The sequence below is a fragment of the Arachis stenosperma genome, chromosome 8 (assembly GCF_014773155.1).
Source record: "Arachis stenosperma cultivar V10309 chromosome 8, arast.V10309.gnm1.PFL2, whole genome shotgun sequence".
NCBI classification, from domain to species: Eukaryota; Viridiplantae; Streptophyta; class Magnoliopsida; order Fabales; family Fabaceae; genus Arachis; species Arachis stenosperma.
Window position 1 is genome coordinate 51,744,531 of NC_080384.1, and position 14,885 is coordinate 51,759,415.

Below are 14,885 nucleotides of genomic sequence, written 5' to 3' on the forward strand. Positions count from 1 at the left end.
ATTAGGCCGTTCGATTTATTAGAAGTACAAAAATTGGACCGTCCAATTTTTAAATTAAAAGTATATAAATCATACCGTCCAGTTTGTAAAAGTACACAAATCAGACCGTCTAATTTATAAAAAGTATACAAAAATTAAAAATTTTGAGATACAAAAATTAAACTCTTCAATTTATATACTTTCCATAATTTTTTAAAAATACAAAAAATTATAATATTAAAATATATCACTACTTTCACATTCATAACAAAAAAAAAAAAAAAAAAAATAGCACTCAAAAACATATAGCTGTTGTCCCCTATTTTTCTCGCACGCCACTATTGAATTCTGACTTCTTTCAATTAGCTGAAATTCCGATATGAACTTTTATAACAATAATATGACATGCTACTATTACAAAATCAATCCATTATAGATTTTTGTTTCTTACAACATCTTTTAATTTAGCAGAACAAAAATTAATTCGTTACAAATTAAAATTTTATTTAAAAATTTTGATATTTATTTAAACGAATTAATAAATTAATTATTAGACTAATCTAATTTAATTACATCAATAAATTATATGATGTATATGTGTATATTAAGGGAGCAATGGCTCTTCCAAAATAAAAAATTTAAATGTATAAATTATAAAGGTTTTTAATTTTTATATTAGTTCCCTAATTTTAATATTATATATATAATGATCTCCTAATTACAGGATATTCAAGTCACACTTAGCTAATTTACAATCGCTTTTGAAATTTTATAATGTTAAGAAAAAAATACCTTGTAAAGTGATTAAAACATATGATAATCATCCTTGGATTGTTTTGTAAGAATTACTAGTAATTATAGCTAAAGATAGTGATCCAATAATAATAATAATAATAATAATAATAATAATAATAATAATAATAATAATAATAATAATAATAATAATAATAATAATAATAATAATAAGTTGAGTTTAAAATAGGTTTAATTATTCTGGTGGTTCCTATAATTTCGTAAAATTTTCAATTAGGTCTCTATACTTTTTTTTTTAATTGAGTCCTTGTACCAAATTAAATTTTTTTTAATTGGGTCCCTATACTTTTTTTTCTTTTTATTTAGGTTTTTGTACCAATTCTTTTTTGTTTAGTTGGGTCTCTATAAAATGAAGCCAAATACTACTAAAAAGGATTTAATTAAAAAAAATAGTATAGAGATCTAATTAAAAAAAAGTATAAAAATCTAATTAAAAATTTCACAAAATTATAGAAACCAATAAAATAATTAAACCTTTAAAATATTCCAAAACTTATGGTTTTGGGAGGATGAAATAAATTCATTCATTATACCCAAGAAGCGACAAAAGTTAGCACGTGAATAGCTAAGTTTCAAGACATTTCTCCTTCAATAGTAAAAGTTAGGCAAATATATATAGGTACCATAACATGCTCCAAAATTTTATTTACCTTTTAGATAACAAAAGAGATAAATTAAATTAAAATTTATATATATAAAAAAAAAGAAGTTATGATGAAGATATGGGCCTCTCCTATTCACATGCTTCATTCTTAGCTGTATATTCAATTATTCTTCTTTTTTTTTTTAACCCTCTTTTCTCATCTTCTTCTCTCTCTATACCTTTCTTCTAGTTTACAACAACAAAATAATACAATAAAATATAATAGCTAGTAATTTTAATTATTTTTACACCATTAGAGACTCAGCAAAAGAATCCAACTCATACATGTTATCTTCCATATTCAAAACCTGCAAATACTCTTCATATAGCTTCTCTAATGTTCCATGATGATTAAGATGATCCTCCATTCCATAATAATTATAGGATTGACCCTCCATATCTGAATTATTATTGAGTACCAAGTCTTCATGGCCATCAAAATAGAATCCAAACCCATCATTTTCATCCATATTATTTTTCTTGTTCACACCAATTTCACCCAAAAATACCAAGTTGTTTGTTTCCTCCGTCCATGCTTTCGTGACGTCGCCCTCGCCCTCGCCTTCGCCATTGTTATTGTTATTGTTATTGTTATCTTCTTCTTTCTCCTGGCTCGTTGTTGCCGAATTGTTGGAATCAAAAGAAGTAAAGGAAGAACTATTTGTTCTAGCCAAATTTGATGGCTTCACCCTAATAGGTTTTGGTAAATAAACTTGTGTTTTTGGTGATTCTTCTTCTTTTGACCCTTTGTTTTTCTTCTTGTTCTTCTCTCTCTTACTATTGTTCTTGTTCTTCCTTTTATTACCATCGCTATTTTTCTTTTTAGCGACGGTTTCTCCTCCTTCTTTTTCATCCTTCTCCTTTGAATCATTCATCTTCTTGCTTAGATGCGTGTTCCAATAATTCTTGATCTCGTTGTCAGTTCTTCCCGGCAATCTTCCAGCTATGAGGGACCATTTGTTTCCCAAGAGAGAATGCATTCTTATTATAAGATCATCTTCTTCAGGAGTTATGTTTCCACGCTTTATATCTGGTCTCAAATAATTCATCCATCTTAGCCTACAACTTTTCCCACATCTTAAAAGTCCTGCACCAACAACACATTTAATTAGAATTGGATTTTTTTTCATATTTATATTCTATATTACATCTTTTAAATATTCACGAGTCGATTTTTCAAATACTAAATAATACGGGGTATAATTTAGATCGAATTGGATTTTTTCGTAATAAATTTAATTAATAAGGACTAATAATTTTTATTTTAATCAATATTATTATAGAAAATTTTATATATATATTAATAAAAAAATCTTACCAGCTTTTTTTGGTAGTGATTTCCATTGTCCTTCTCCATGAGCTTGAATATACTTAGTGAGGAGTGTGTCTTCTCTTGGAGTCCATGGACCTCTATGCAACCCTACTTTTGAACAACAAGGAGCTCTTCCCATTTTTTTTCTTTATTTTCTTGAAACCCTAATTTTTGGTTTGCTACCTCTCTCTCACAAGAGATTAATAATGTTGAAGAGAAGATAGAAGATAGGGTTCTCTACCTCATTAGTTATAAGAGAAGCAGAGCAACTACTAAGAATCCCAACACCAAGATACCTATTTATATAAGTGTCAAGAAGAGACTACTGAGTCTATGTTTTTTTTTTAATATATTTATTATCTTTGATTAAATTAATGTTGATGGAAAACGACAAGTGGGAAGCCAACAGTGGCTGCTATTGTTTATTCAAATTCGTAGTTGTAGTAAACTAAATGATGGTTTCTGGCTACTAGTGATTTTATTAATATACTTTAGTTTATGAGAAGATATTTTAATTAATAGTTGACTGTTAAAATAAAATAATACAAAATAATACGGATAATATTAGAACTAATTTCAAAAGTTTAGAGGATAAAACAATTTTTTTACTTTTTATTTTTTTTATTGATTATTATAAAATTTATTATTCCTTTGAAAAATAAAATTGTTTGAAATAATTTTAAAAAGTTAGATCAAACAGTTCGATTCGGTTAATTAAGAATCAATCATTAAATTGGTTTAATTTAAAATAAAAATTATTAATTATTCATCAACAAATCAATTGAATTAATATGATTTTTATTATTAATTGATTTAAAATAAAAAATCATAAGAAAATAATTTTTTAAAAAATATATATTATTTTATTAATTTTAATTAAATTTATAAATTTTTAATTTTATCGGTTCGATAATCGATTCAGTTTTGAGAACATTCGCGAAGAGTAATAATAAACGGTAATAGTAGTGATGACGACTTACAATCAAATTATAAATCATTTTTTTCTTGATATTAAGATATTTCCATGGTTGATTAATGGGGTTCGATTTTAACACATTTAATGTGATGATAATGTCTGAATTTTCCAAGCAATATAAGAAATCATAAGGAGCTATACTCTAAAAGCATTTAATTTTTGTAGACTGACTGATCAAAATGTTGAACATTAAGTCCATGTTTTCAGACAAAATATAAACATAAAAGTTGATCAAGTAACCTAAGTAAGTGCTATTTATTATGCTATGTTTTGGAAGATCTTTTGTACAAATGTTAACTATACTTTTCCTTTTAACATTAGTTTGTGACTTAGTCTCATTCTTTCTCTTGATAATAATTGATTGAAGGGACACCTCTATAAAAATAAATAAATAAATAAATAACCCCTTAAAATATAGCATATATAATTCTAGTTTTATTTCTTTTGGATAAATTAGGCTGGAAATTTTGATATGATTTTCATTTATGTGAAATGCTAAAAAATGGATGTTGTGGGTGATTTTCTGGAATAATATAAGATCTAAAAGAATTTTTTTATTTTTTTAAAATTTAATTATTTTGTTAATTTCTATAATTTTATTAAATTTTTAATTAGGTTCTTATACTTTTTTTTAATTGAATTTCTACACTACTTTTAATTTGTAATTAAGTCATTTTCATATCAAATACGTTAAAATTAACAGAATATTTCTTCTAAAATATATGCGGTCAAAGATCTAGTTAAATTTTTAATTATGAATACCTTCAATTTGCAAAAAATATTCAGTTAACTTTAATATTTTTTACACTAGGAATAACATAATTATAAAATTAAAAATAGTATAAGGAACCAATTAAAAAAAATATATATATGAAGTTAGATAAAATTTTGGTAAAATTATAGAGACGAACAGAATAATTAAACCTTCTTTTAAATATGGAATTCACTTAGGACGAATTTAGTATTTAATTGTTTATTTCTTAAATTAATAAATCTATTGGGACAAGTTGTACTTTATCTATTTTACATATTTAATATTTAGAATCTATTGAGGGAATAATTGTCATTTGTAATATATAACAAATATTAAAACAAAGTTAATTAAAATTTAATTCATATAATTCCTTTTATCAATTTAATTTTTTTAAAATTTAAATTTATAATATAATATTAAAAGTTTTGTAACTAAAAAACCTAAATTTGAATTTTTATTGGCGCAAAAAAAAATATAATGTATTTGTTTTAATTTGCTTTATTTATATTAGCGATATAACTATATATTCATGTATCTTTTTCTATGGGTTTAAATTTTTAGAAAATAAATTTTATGACATCTTCCCTCAACCTAAGCACACTAATAAACTGCATTACACTGTACAAATGAAGGCTAAATGTATAATTAAATTAAATAACATTAATCCTATATATATATATATATATATATATATATATATATATATATATATATATATATATATATATATATATATAATACGGACTTGTGCATTAAAATTCAACAACCTTTATATTCTATAGTTCTACATACATGCATCATTATTTTCTCTTTTATACTCATCATATACGTTAGTGAGCAGTTTCTGTCCTATGTTATTATTCGATGAAACTTTTTAAATTTTTTAAAGATCTTATTTAATTTTTATTGTATGGTGATTTTAACAGAAAAAAAACTACTAATAATTTTGAAATCATATGAAAGTATGATAAATAAAAATTATTTGTATTTTTAATCTTATATATAAATATTAATTAAAAAGAAAATAAAAACTAATTTTGATTATTGTATTCTACCAAAAAAGAACAGGACAATAATGATGAATTTCTTATTTATATATAATTTTTGGAATATACACGTCAATTTAGAACTAATTAGTGAAATATTACGGCCACTGCCTTGTTAGAAAAAAATGTTCACCAAATTTGAAATTTAACACTTGAGAATATTAAAAGATATTTATAACTTAAAAGGAGACAAATTCAGTGCATCAGCCTTTAGACTTGATACTATGATCACCTAATTTTTTTCCAAGCAAACAGCTCAGTGCTTTTTTGACTATCTCTATCGGTCTAACAATGAATTAATAAATTATATATAAATAAAAAAATGAAAAAGAAAATAATTAATCTCAATTACTACTGCACCTGATGGTGTTTGCCTAAAATTAAATTTAACTTGTTTCTAAGTTTGACTGCGAATATTTGCATGTTGTTTGGTTTTACCATAATAATAATGGAATAAAAGAAAGAAACAAAACAATGGAAGAAGTCTACCAAGTAGTATGTTTCTATATTATTATTATTATTATTATTATTATTATTATTATTATTATTATTATTATTATTATTGTAATTTGTTATGGGATGCAAAATGGGGCGGTTTTTAATTTTGATACTGAATTTATAATAATATTTTTTAATAATGTGTAAAATTTGATGTATTTTTTTTATATGAAGATCATAAATCTGACTATTTGATTTGTGAAGTTTAATTTTATTTTTAAATTTATGAATTTATACAAATCTGATCTTCTGATTTGTGAACTTTAATTCTTTAAAATTTTTAAAACACAAAATCGACCATTCGATTTGTAGACTTACACAAAATTGACTCTCTAATTGTGAATTTTATTTTTTTTTTAATTTTTAACGAATCCTCTAATTTATAATTACTTTCATATTAAATTAAAACACACAATTTTTTTATAATCCAAAATAATACAATAATAATTTTTATATAAAAAAATTATTTATATCAGAAGCTTAAACTTTTAGCACTACAAAAATTTAGCAAGATTAGCCACACAAATTTTACGAAGACTAATTTTTGTCGCGAATTCGTCACTGTATAGTGAGGAATTGGGGATTCTTCAACCACATCACTTAAGAATGGTCACAAAATACCTAAACATAAAATAAGTAACAAATTAGTAAAAAAAAATTTCTAGCAATTTTTTTTAATTGAGTTTTGCAGCTAATAAAACAATAATAGAAAAAAGAGTAAATTATCATTTTTACTTATAAAAGTTGAAAACGCAGACATATATACCCATACAAAACAAAAATTACCATTTGTACCCATAAAAAATAGTTTTTACAAGCAAAATTATCTAAATCCTAAAAAATTAAATAAAATTCCTAAACTACCATTCTCTCCACCATTACCACTATCATCTCCTCCTCCCTTCTCTCTCTCTCAATGTTCTCAGCGACCCAATCCCATCATCAACCACATTACCGCTCAGTACCACTGTCTCACCCTCCTTCTCAACCATCATCCCAACCTTTTCGGCTGCACACTCTTCCATATCGGTGTCGATCGCGACTCAACAGCACCACCACCACCATCACCATCAGCCATCACTGCCATTAACTTCACAACCTGAATGGATTGGGTTTTCTCTGCACACACATTTAAAGACTGCGACTTTTTTAAGGGTTAATCGAAAACACTCATCAACAAGGTTAAGATCTATGACTCTAACCTTGAATCCTCCAAACTTTCTCCAACACCGCCATTGATTTCATTGTCTCCCTCGAGTACTCCCGCATCGCCAACATCAGCTCCGACATCTCCACTGCACACTCCTAGCCCTCCATCCACATCTTCCCCTTCCTGCCTGCCATCTCCGTCGTTGCCATCATCGTCGGCAACGAATACCTCACCACCACTGTTGACACGAGTATGGCGGCGCCGGCGCTAACGGAGCGTTTGAGTGGCTGCGCAAAGTGAGGATCGTCGATGGGGTTCATGGAGGCGCACGAGTTCCAGTGGTTCTTAATGACATTGTCGGTTCTGTCGAAAAGGGGTCGGGTCATGGTGGCCCACTTGTTGCCGAACCTAGCGTGAGCTCTGATTATGGTGTCGTCCTCTTCGAGGGTGAAAGCCCGATGCTCCACCTGTGGGGAGAGCTGGTTGTACCATGGGAGCCTGCAAGACTTGCCTTAGCGGAACATAGAGAGAGAGATAGAGAGAGAGAGAGGAGATGATAGTGGTAGTGGTGGAGAGAAGGGTAGTTTAAGAATTTTATTTATTTATTTTTAATTTAGATAATTTTGCTTGTAAAAATCATTTTTTATGGGTACAAATGGTAATTTTCGTTTTCTATGGGTAGATATGTCAGTGATGAGCGGATAATTTATACGCTTTTCGACATTATTTTTAGTATGTTTTTATTATGTTTTAGTTAGTTTTTATTATATTTTTATTAGTTTTTAGTTAAAATTCACTTTTCTGGACTTTACTATGAGTTTGTGTGTTTTTCTATGATTTCAGGTATTTTCTGGCTGAAATTGAGGGACCTGAGCAAAAATCTGATTCAGAGGCTAAAAAGGACTGCAGATGCTGTTGGATTCTGACCTCCCTGCACTCGAAGTGGATTTTCTGGAGCTACAGAAGCCCAATTGGCGCGCTCTCAATTTCGTTGGAAAGTAGACATCCTGGGCTTTCCAGTAATGTATAATAGTCCATATTTTACCCGAGATTTGATGGCCCAAACCGGCGTTCCAAATCAGCTCAAAACTGCCCGGCGTTAAACGCTGGAACTGGCACAAGAATGGGAGTTAAACGCCCAAACTGGCACAAAAGCTGGCGTTTAACTCCAAGAAAAGTCTCTACACGAAAATGCTTCAATGCTCAGCCCAAGCACACACCAAGTGGACCCGGAAGTGGATTTATACGTCATTTACTCATTTCTGTAAACCCTAAGCTACTAGTTCTCTACAAATAGGACCTTTTACTATTGTATTTTCATTTGGGTAGCTATCTTTGAGTAGTCTTATGCTATCTTAGATCATGGGGCTAGCCTCACGGCCATGCCTAGACCTTGTTCTTATGTATTTTCTACGGTGGAGTTTCTACACACCATAGATTAAGGTGTGGAGCTCTGCTGTACCTCGAGTATTAATGCAATTATTATTGTTCTTCTATTCAATTTAACTTATTCTTGTTCTAAGATATTCATTCACACCCAAGAACTTGATGAATGTGATGATTATGTGACGCTCATTATCATTCTCACTTATGAACGCGTGCCTGACAACCACTTCCGTTCTACATGCAAACAAGGCTTGAATGTTTATCTCTTGGATCCCTTAATCGGAATCTTCGTGGTATAAACTAGAATTGATGGCGGCATTCAAGAGAATCCGGAAGGTCTAAACCTTGTCTGTGGTATTCTGAGTAGGATTCAAGGATTGAATGACTGTGACGAGCTTCAAACTCGCGATTGTGGGGCGTTAGTGACAGACGCAAAAGAATCACTGGATTCTATTCTGACATGATCGAGAACCGACAGGTGAATAGCCGTGCTGTGACAGAGTGCGTTGAACATTTTCAATGAGAGGACGGGACTGTAGCCATTGACAACGGTGATGCCCAACATACAGCTTGCCATGGAAAGGAGTAAGAAGGATTGGATGAAGACAGTAGGAAAGCAGAGAGACGGAAGGGATAAAGCATCTCCATACACTTATCTGAAATTCTCACCAATGAATTACATAAGTATCTCTATCTTTATTTTATGTTTTATTTATCTTTTAATTATCAATCCTTCATAACCATTTGAATCCGCCTGACTGAGATTTACAAGATGACCATAGCTTGCTTCATACCAACAATCTCCGTGGGATTGACCCTTACTCGCGTAAGGTTTATTACTTGGACGACCCAGTGCACTTGCTGGTTAGTTGTGCGAAGTTGTGATAAAGAGTTGAGACTGCAATTGAGCGTACCATGTTAATGGCGCCATTGATGATCACAATTTCGTGCACCAGTCAGCATTTTCAACTTGTATGGATAGAAATGATAGTTTACTCTAGAAAAAAATTGGTTGGTTTATCACAAATAATTTAGCGACTAACATTTTTTTTTTGCAAATCCGTCATTAATACTTCAACTGGATAAAAGTAAATCAGTGAAAAATTCTATTATCAAAGGTAAATTAAGTATATTTTTAAACACAATTACTCTCTTTCTTCGAAAGTATGCACCAATAATAAGTACACACATTTGGTCTTAATCAGGAAACCGTAGCATGAAGGTTATTGAAGGAGAAATTGCGTAGTATTTAAAAGGTGGGAAATTCAACTGACTAGTAAAAGGATTGAATATATACTCTTTAATTTGTAAGATTTTTCACATGGTTTGATATAATAATGTTTGATTAAATGATTGATTCGTTTCTTCCAAGTGCAAATACCATCTTCTAAATTAATGATAGAAGCTCACAAATGATCAGGTAAAAGTATATAAATTATTAAAATAGTATTTAAAAGCTTATATTACTGATAAAAATTATTTTAAAATTAAAGATACTAATAATAAATAACGTTTGAAAGATTTTAAAATATAACAAAAAAATTAGATATTAAATATATATTTAAAAAAAACTTTAAATATTATATTTTGATGTAATTTTTTGTAAATATTATTAAAAAATGAATTTTTTTATTTTAATAAATTTATGTCAAGTAGTTTTGTTTTTAAATTCTTTTTATTATGAATAATTATATTTTTAAATATTTATTTAAATATTTTTATAAAAACTTAAGTTGATAAGAACGAGTACTTAAATGATTATATCTCTAAGACTCTAATAACATCAATATAATAAATTAACAAAATTAAAAGAGAAAAAAATGGAGAAGAATGTAGAAAGGAATCCGTTTATATTGTTCTATATTTTATTGATGCCCGTCAAACAACTAAGTCAATGGAATTGTTTTTAGATCGCCGGTTGCAGTAAGTAAAATATAATCAATAATGACACACTTACTTTATAATAAGCATAAATTAAATTTAAAATATTGTGAATGCCCTATGCACTATTCATTTTTTGATAATTTATTTGAATAGGTCTTATATATTGTATTTCTTTACACTCAATTGTAACTACTAAGTAAGAATCAATTAGTGATAATTCTTAAGGAGTTTAAATAATAAGGTTTGATCGTGTCCTTTTTTTGAATGGGTGAATATCACATGGCTTATAAATTAAATAAAAAGATGAAATGATATAGAATGGAAATAAGGATAAGAGAATATATAATTCTATATTGATGTTTTTTTTTGTATACAATATATATGGTGAAACTTATTTACTTTATAGGCAAAAAATAAATATAAATGCTACGACAAAATTTATCTAATTAATATCAATCAAAATTTATATAACGGAGACATAAAAAATAATAAAAAATGGGTGAATATGAGATCCAAAATAATAATAATAATAATTATTATTATTATTATTTTTTCAAAAAATTAAATTAATAAAAACAGACATATGAATTGTTATATTTTTAACACGTTTTTCGTATAAAAATCTCTTTTTGAGTTTGTATGAAATTTTTTGCATAGAATTTTTTTTGAATCAATAATGATCAAATTTTAGATTTTAGATCATAGAAACTCTCATACTATATCATGAAATTATTTTTAGTTGAGAGGAGAAGGCAAATAAATAATAATAATAATAATAATAATAATAATAATAATAATAATAATAATAATAGTGTAATACTTTTTAGTACAATAATAGTAGCTTAGTAGACTCACACTAAGATTTAGATATAATTATTTGTTTAGAGAAAATAATACAGAATACATTATATATGGTATTAAACCGGAAACAAAAAGATAATAATAGATCAATTCTATATTTCTAAGAGATATCTTTTGAGTAAAATGAGATGAACCATAGCTAAAAATAAAAATATTTAAACAAAATAAAATCAATCTAACAATACCAGTCTAAATCCATTCAAATCAATACATCCATATATACACACTAGAATACATTAATAATACCAACCTATACACATGCATGCATTTAATTAGAGACACAACAATTGCTAGGAAACAGCATTAACATATATATTTCTTTAAACTTTATTAATTGATCACGAAACTAGGTTTGAAATAGTCATTTCTATATATCTTTTTACATAAACTAAGTTATTATTATAACACCTGAAAGAATTATAATAATGAAGACTCTTTCTTTCTATCAAAAACATATAAGTGAGCATGAAATGTAGCTGTCACACGTACTATTATTATTATTATTATTATTAGTTCAACATACAATATTATAATTAATTATGTGATATGCATTGAATAATTCAGAGTTTAATTGCCGTCTAATTATTAATTTTTCTTCAATAAATAATTTAATTGGCAGATTATATGTGTCTGGTTAATTATTTATTCTTAGAAGAGAAATCCTTCTAATATGGAACATAGCTTCCAAAGGTAGGTGAGATTTTAACAGAAGAAAAATAAAGTGATGTCATTTTTGTGGAATCTCAATCAAAGTTTAGTTGACTGAAACAATTCACTAAAATAGTGGAAGAAAAATGCTTCTATTGTCTTGACTTTTCTTCTTTTTTTTTTTTTAAAGCCAACAATTGAACATTTCACCATTCATCCATTTAATTATTATTTCATACCCACAACGAGATCATGTTATTACTATATCTAATATTTTCGCTTAATGATGGTAGTTTTCCTTAATAAGTATATAATTAAATATAATTTTAATTTGTGGTTGTAGTATACAAGAGAGGTTTTGCATGCCTCCTTTCATGCTTGCTTGGTCAATTGTTTCAACATATAATATAGTAATAATATTTTTAAATAATATTTTTATTCCTAACCTAAAAGGTAAATATTATATTACTATATATATATGTCAATAGAATAAAATTTAGCATCTAAATTTACTACTATACCCTTCAAAAGTTTTAACTACCAGAAATATGTATCATAAACAAACGTGTTTATAATTATTTATGAAATGATGCTAAAAATTTCTAATGCTAAAAAAATATATTTTTTAATTTCCAATATTCTAATATAATATTTTAATTAATATAATAATTCTAAGAATATTATTCTTAGTAATATATTTTTTAATCTTGAATCCTAATATATATATAAGCTATAAGATAATTGAGAATAGCACTTTTTATTTAAATAAAAAATTCATTATATACACATTTAAATCAGGATACATAAAATTTATCAGTTTGTGCATTTTTCGATTCATTAAAATCGAAAATACTGTTACATGTTCGGATATGTAGCCTACAAAAATTATTATAAGAAATGCGTTTAATATCGTCGGATTTTGTGTCGGATGATATTGATAAACTTAACGGTGAATTTTTTGACGCTTATGAGTAAAAATTAATAATTAATAATACTCTTTTGTTTTGTCGTTCTCTCCTTCAATACTTTCTCTCTAATACTCTCATCTTGTCTCTCTATTATCTCCGACAACCCTCTCCGACGACACTATCTTACTATTTTACTGTCGTTGTTGCTGCTACTTCTGTTTTTCTTCTTCTCGACACCGGCGTAAGGTTAGAAGCTCCTCCTATTCTTACTTGTTATTAGTTATTATAAATTAAGGTTTGTGTTGATTATTCCTTCGAGTTGCTTAATGAAGTTTTTATTATATTTTTTTATTATTGTTAATTTGTTCTTATTTTTTTACTTAGAAATTATTTTTTGGTGCTTTAATTTTCTTTTTAAGTTGCTTGCTATTTCAATTAGATGATAATTTAGAATTAATTAGAGAAATCATAAAAATTGGTTTGACGATGAAAAAATTAAAATAAATTATATGATTTAGGGTTTATTTGTTTTACAAATTTAGAATGCTTTGAAAGTTTAGCAAATGTATGCATTTCAGTTGCTTAGTAGCAATGCTTAAAGTCTCTTAGTGGGTGTATTAGGATTTAAATCCTTGTATGTTGCCTTAATAATGATTGAAAAAATTAAAACAGAACAGAATTTAAAGTTGCACAACTTTCTCATATGATGTTATATGATGAGTCTAAAACTTGTTTTAAATTCATCCGTTTAGCAATCCACTGTCTCGGCGACGCCACTTCCATTGACGGATGCTGAGGTGTCGAAATCCTCTCATGGAAGCCAGCCAGTTGATGCCCTCCACCACCTCCTATCGTACAGTTGACGATTTGGTCTGATGGCGGAATGACGTAAGTACTATTTAAGTCTTTTATATGCTGAAAGTGTTTGATAACTCGCGATTAGTGATTCTTGATTATTGATTCTAATTTTAGTGAATTTAGGATTGTATGTTTGAACTGCTGAAGTGTTTGATATACAACGATTAGTGATTCTTGATACGAGATTATAGTTTTAGTGGATTTAGGGTTGTAAGTTTAAATTGTTGAAAGTGTTTGATATATCCTGTTTATTGATTATTGATTCTAGTTTAGTGGATTATTGAATTTTGCTTCGTGATTATTGACTACCGTTCATTGATTGTTGATAATTGGTGCTGTTTAAGTTAATTGTTGATGGATAGAGTTTGTCGCGCATTCCAGTTATAGATAAAATTCTGCCAAAATTTCTAAAAAAATTTTATATATTATAGTTATTTGCTTCTAAAATTTTAATTTATATTACCATATTGGTTTATTGTGAATTGTTGATAGGTTTGCGCCAAACAATAACGTATGTACTCAGGAGATGACCAACGTCATCAAGATGATGTATGACTATCCATGGCCGAGCTACAAGAAGATCCTCTTTGAGACCAGAGAGCGATGGTTTCAGAAGTGGGTAGTAAGAACTTAATCTAGTCAAACCTTCTTAACTAGTTTATATCTTCTATTTTGTTTAATACAATATATTTTGATTAACAAATTTTAAAGTTTCTTTGTGCAGCTGAATTTTATATAGGACAAGGAGTACGATCTTATCATCAGGAAGATATACGACCATCGTATGGGTTGGCGACTGCAATAGATGCTGGAGGAGGTATATGAGAGGCGTGACCACCTCACTTCCTAGCTCCGCCTAAAAATCAAGAAGGCTTTGTACATTCATTGGGAGATCGATGAGGAATTCAGGCATCAGCGTCTCACAAACAGAGCTAATAGGGCATCGGCCAGGTCGTCCAAGTATACCTAGGGATGGCAATAGGTCTCCATGGGGGTAGGGACATTCCCCCCACCCCCGCCCCCGCCCCCGCCTCGTTCCCGTTACGGGTAATGGGGATTCCGTATCCATCGGAGACCGGGGTCTCCGCAGATTTTCGTAAAAAACAATAAAAATCGAGAAAAAAAAATAAAAAATAGAAAAAAGTTTAAAAAATTAAGATAATCCTCAA

At 28.1% G+C, this 14,885-nt stretch overlaps 1 protein-coding gene across 1 annotated transcript; it reads right to left on the minus strand.

Annotated features, from left to right (window-relative positions):
• Nucleotides 1-1,464: 1,464 nt before the first annotated feature.
• Nucleotides 1,465-3,015, minus strand: LOC130946631 (transcription factor MYB4-like). The gene is made up of 2 exons (XM_057875436.1): nucleotides 2,754-3,015; nucleotides 1,465-2,522 (listed from the first exon to the last, which is right to left on the minus strand). Exons 1-2 carry the CDS (start codon nucleotides 2,884-2,886, stop codon nucleotides 1,681-1,683), a joined length of 975 nt encoding a protein of 324 aa, XP_057731419.1. The 5' UTR covers nucleotides 2,887-3,015; the 3' UTR covers nucleotides 1,465-1,680.
• Between the last annotated feature and the right edge of the window lie 11,870 nt (nucleotides 3,016-14,885).

Coding starts and splice junctions, on each gene's coding strand:
- LOC130946631 (XM_057875436.1), bottom strand. CDS start 2,886: ATGGGAAGAGCTCCTTGTTGTTCAAAAGTAGGGTTGCATAGAGGTCCA. Junction 2,523..2,753: donor ATCACTACCAAAAAAAGCTG/GTAAGATTTTTT, acceptor TTGTTGGTGCAG/GACTTTTAAGATGTGGGAAA.